The 4,616-nt window shown below is 55.5% G+C and overlaps 1 protein-coding gene across 1 annotated transcript in view; it reads right to left on the bottom strand.

Annotated features, from left to right (window-relative positions):
- Positions 1–1,016: 1,016 nt before the first annotated feature.
- FER1L5 (fer-1 like family member 5) overlaps positions 1,017–4,616 on the bottom strand; it is a gene marked incomplete at its 5' end in the record, with an annotated part of 51,627 nt that continues 48,027 nt past the window's right edge. Inside the window, 8 exon segments of the mRNA XM_081254600.1 lie at positions 1,017–1,356; positions 1,466–1,613; positions 1,901–2,010; positions 2,198–2,391; positions 2,467–2,566; positions 2,799–2,940; positions 3,107–3,202; positions 3,463–3,551. Coding sequence (XP_081110726.1) covers positions 1,129–1,356; positions 1,466–1,613; positions 1,901–2,010; positions 2,198–2,391; positions 2,467–2,566; positions 2,799–2,940; positions 3,107–3,202; positions 3,463–3,551 — 1,107 coding nt within the window. The 3' untranslated portion in view covers positions 1,017–1,128.

Genomic DNA, 4,616 nt, shown 5'->3' with positions numbered 1-4,616 from the left:
CATGAACTTCTGAGTGGCGTTCCTTTTACGGGTGGGTTTGGCTGAGCCTTAAGCCATCCACCCTTGCCCTGCCTTCTGGGTTGGGAAAGCCCTCTGCTCAGCCCTGAAGGAAAGGAGGGTTACCTTGTCTGGCTGTGGGTTTCGGTTGTCTTCAGCTTTCTTGTATCCTTCCCACAGGCGGTAGTGCTCTCGTGCAGGTGGGATGACTGTGGGACCCTCCTGACCTCCCCCCATGGCAGAGCGGCTCCAGAGTGCCAGAGGGTCAGCTGGGGCCCCGGGCTTGGCTTTCGGACCAGGTGGAACTGAGAAAGCAAATGGCTGTTCTGTGTTTTTGAGTTCTGGGGGAGATTGGCTAGACCCCTGTGGTGGGAGGACGCCGGTGGGCTCGTGAGCTGGCCCGGGCAGGGGTGCAGGAGGGGCAGCTCAGCGTGGAGATTGTCACACTTGTGGCCTTTGTGTGATTCTAGCTCATGAGTTCCTTGAGGCTCTGTGAAGAGGGCCGGGAAGACGTGAAATGCAGTGCCGCCACCCGGGCCGGCCTCAGAGCAGTGTGTGGTGCAAGGAAACAATCTGACTAGCGTGGTAGGTTCTGCCCTGGCTCTTCCCTTTTGTTCTAGAAACATGCTTCCTGTCGTGAGTGGGGCCGAAGGTCGTTCTCGGCGCTGGAGTCCCAGCTGTGTCCCAGAGGAGGGGGCCCCCTGGTCACGTGAGGGGTGAGAGCGGCGGCCTCGGCCGGCTGCTTACCCGGCATGAGCCACCCTTCCTCACAGGTGCCCTTCCTTGCCTTCTGTTTTCCTGTGACATCAGGGCCTCTTAGAGTGGAAGAGTCCCTGGAGACACGAGGAGGTGCGTAAGGGTGACATCATTCCCCATCCTTGTGAGTCTCGTCTGAGAGCCTGGCGTTCTCAGCCTTTCATGGTGTTGTGAACCACCCCCCCCAAATTACAGGGTAGCTCCATTACAAAAATTGTTTATTTCAGTGGAAAATTACAACTCTGCCCTTCTTGTTGGAAGGGGTCTGAACAGAATGGTTGGAATATCCCTAGACCCCGGAAACAAGGAACTGGTAGGAAGCCCAAGGGTAGTGCTGTGGATGGGCGGGAGAAAAGCCCGGCAGACACGGGGGAATTAGTCTGGTGGGGCTGGAAGTTCTGGGAAAATAGCTCGCAGGTGCTTTATGTGTCCCTGGAGGAGTTTCAGCTTATGGCCTGTTGCAGATTTCAGGTTCTGACGGGGAATGGGGAGGTTGGAAGAGTTGGCCTTGCTGGTGTTTAGTGAATTGATGATATTGGCGTATATTTGAACGGGAGCATTCAGCTGAAGTTCAGGCTTGACCCAGCTCATGGCCAAATAGTTCTAGAGAGAATAGGTAACAGTTAGCCTGAAGTAGCAACCTGAGGGCTCTCTCTTGGGTCATCCCGAGAGCAGCTGTGCCTTTTCCCCTGTCTCCAGGGTTGTCACTTACTGGAGCTGAATAGATAAAGTTGAACAGTAGAAGCCCCATAAGCAGTATGATTGAGATGGCTATGATCTTGAAGCGGTAGCGTTTCCAGAAAACATGGATGAACCTTGCAATGGGTGACCGGAGCCACGTGAGCAAGGTATGGGTGCGTCTGTGCAGGAGCAGAGATGGCAGAGTGGAGGGCAGAGGGAAACTTCAGGTCAGGTAACCCAGAGCAAAGGTCTTTCATTTTAAAAAAGCAACTTCTGCTTCAGCCCTCCCCCCTCCCCAGCTGTTCTCCCCGATTGAGCCGGAGTGGGGAGGTGGGGGGGGATAATTATCCCTCTTTCCTTGTCAGCCTCCTTCCCCGGTCACCACCCCATACAGACTGCTAGGCCCAGCAGCTCAGCTTTGTGAACGAGGAAGAGACTTGGTGCCTTTGCCCTGCAGGACCCTTACAGGGGAGGATGGAGTGTAGGGTATTGGTTGGGTTCCGACTGGCCTCTTCCTGCTGCCTTGATTAAGGCTTCCTTCTCTGTCAGAATCTCCAGGGTCATCTTCACTTTACCCTAGAAACACCATGGGTGGTGGGAGCTGAGCTCAGATGGCAGGAGCAAGGATAGTTTTAAAGGCGTCTTCCCAGGGTCCAGAAAGGGAAAGGGATTTAGCTCAGGCCCCCAGAGTCTGTCAGAGCCAAGTTATGCAGCACAGTAGTCAGCCCTGTTCCTAGGCGATAGCACCTTCCCCAGCTCCTACCGACAAGCGGCATTTGCCGCCATCGAGGGCCTGGCAAGGCCACCAGCCACTTACAGTCTTCATCTTAAAGAGGGAGCAGTGCTTGTACTGGAGGAAGTGAGGCCTCTTGGGGTCAGCATCCATCATCCTGATGGAGCATAGCTTGGCGTGCCGGGCCGGGAAGGGCATGTCAGACAAATCCAGCTCCAGGACCCCTGAGCCCAGAGAAAGGCCATCAGCAAAAAGGAGCTCCCCGTCCTGTGGTCACAGGCCCTGTGCCAGGGTCTCACCTAGGAAGTCATCCGCGGAGATGATGTTATTGTCCCAGATCTGGATGATGAGCCGGGCTGGGAACTTCATCACCGTGGGGTCCAGGCTCCATATGTAGTCCTGGAGGATGGCAGGAGAGCATATTTCCAGCCTGTCTCCTCTGAGAGTTCCTATGGCCACTTAGCCGCCCATCACCCAGCAGTGATGGACCGTTGAGGAGGAGGAGAAAGTCGGGGAGGGGGCGGGGGGAGCGGGGAGTGGTTCCACCCAAGGCCACATTCCAAGTGTCTTGGTGCAGCTCGCAGGCTCTGAGGGGAGGGGGAGGAGTGCATCCCACTCCTGGGCCTGTTACCTTCTGACTCAAGACGCACGCTTGCTCTGCTGCCAGGTAGTCCAAGGTGAAGATGAACCGCCAGTTGAAGATGCCCTCCCCCGTCAGGGAGTGGTAGTGGACATCTGTCTTCTGCATGTCCTTCTCCAGCCCGAACAACCACCTGGGGCCAAAGTCCACTCACCTGGGGTTCACTTGGATCGTCCCCACCCGTAGCTGGAGCCCTGGGAGGAGGGCTGCCCAGTAGACGCCAGGCATGGGTGGAAATGGAGAGACAGAACTGGGTGAGTCTGAGGGCACTCTGACGGAGCCCCGCTCCTCTCCCTCACCCTTTGACATAGATGTCGCTCATCTTCTTGGTACTTAAACTGTTTTCCTTCAGGTCCACGTGGGCAGTTTTCCAGATAATGCAGCGCAGCTCATACCTGTAGCCACTGTTCTCTGAAGCTTTGCTGAGGAATAGCTCCCCAGCTGCAACCTCGGTGAGGGAAGAGGCCTGGGAGGCTGCCCTCCGTGCCCACCCAAGTTATGCTGCGTTTGGGGGACCACAGGGAAAGGAGGCTCCACAGATTCCCAACAGAGGAAAAGAATCACCGTGACTCAGTGTTGGAGCCCACTGGTGCTCCGCACGCTGGGAAGGCCACACTGAGTGGTGCAGTTGCTCTGGAGATGGGTGTCACTCAACCTTCTAGGCTTTCTGGGCCTAATGTTGAATGGGGGGCCAGGAGGCCCAAGCTGCTTGGGGAAGATGTCCACCCACATTTGCACCTTTCCCTAGAGTGGAGATGGATTAGCTGGCTGGGGTTGGCCAGCCTCCAATCTCAGCATCCTGGTCGGGGGCGGGGTGGGGGGCGCCCTGTCTCAGCTAGGTCTGCTGAGGCTGTGTTTCCAACACCGAGTGGTGGGGTATCGAGGCATCTGGGAGGTGGGATGGACTTCAGACCGGAAGTCAGCACACCGCCCATCAGCTTCCACTTGTTTCTTTTTTTGGCTGGGAGAATAGTGCAGTAAGGCTGGGAGCATACGACGGCTACGAGGCTGATGGCTGTGGCGCACGGATGTCATGTGTAACGGGTCTGGAGGGTTGATGCCATTTAATAGGCCCTGCTGGACAGCCTCTCTGGATGGGGCTCCAGAATGGGATTGGGGTTGCAGTTATTAGCCACCTTAGTGGCCCTGAGTAAGAGTAAACTAGGTGATCTCCAGGTCATTTTATGTTGTGGAACCACATCCTAAGGATGTCAAGCTGTCCACAAAGCACAGAGGTCTAGGAAAGAAGGGTTGAAGCTGGTAAGAAAAGGGGAGACAGAGAGTTAAGAGGGTAGAACTACCAACAGTGGAAGATAGATCCCTTCGAACCATGTGACCTAGTTTTATTCTTCTGAAATTGGCCCCATTTAATGAGAAAACAGGTTTAATGAGGATGGTTTTAAAAAGTGCTCAGTAGAGAACTTTGTATCTAGAATGTGCTATCAGCTTGAGAGATGTGGAGAGTGAGGTGAGCCGTTCTGGTGACTGGAGGGTAGGGGATAATTAGGGTGCCTGTGGGGATTTTTATTCCTCCTGTTTGGGGTTCCTTGCTGTGGAGAAAACACAGCCTGCACTTAACAGCCGAGCCGGGGCTGTGATGCCTGCACTCTGACCCCAGGTGCTGCCCCCTTACCCTCCCTCAGGAGAGACTAAGGCAGTGCTGGCACCGGCGGGGAAGGCCCTGAAACACTTCCACAGCTGACACAGGGCCTCGGTTTCTCGTCGGTGACTTTCCCAGCTCTGAATGTCTCCATTCGAGGAGACACCACTGCGACTTCTTGCTTATTAACATGCGCAGAACGTGCCTGT

Source organism: Mesoplodon bidens, assembly GCF_964165515.1.
Source record: "Mesoplodon bidens genome assembly, chromosome: 14".
Lineage (NCBI taxonomy): Eukaryota > Metazoa > Chordata > Mammalia > Artiodactyla > Ziphiidae > Mesoplodon > Mesoplodon bidens.
This window is presented reverse-complemented; position numbering and strand designations above follow the sequence as displayed.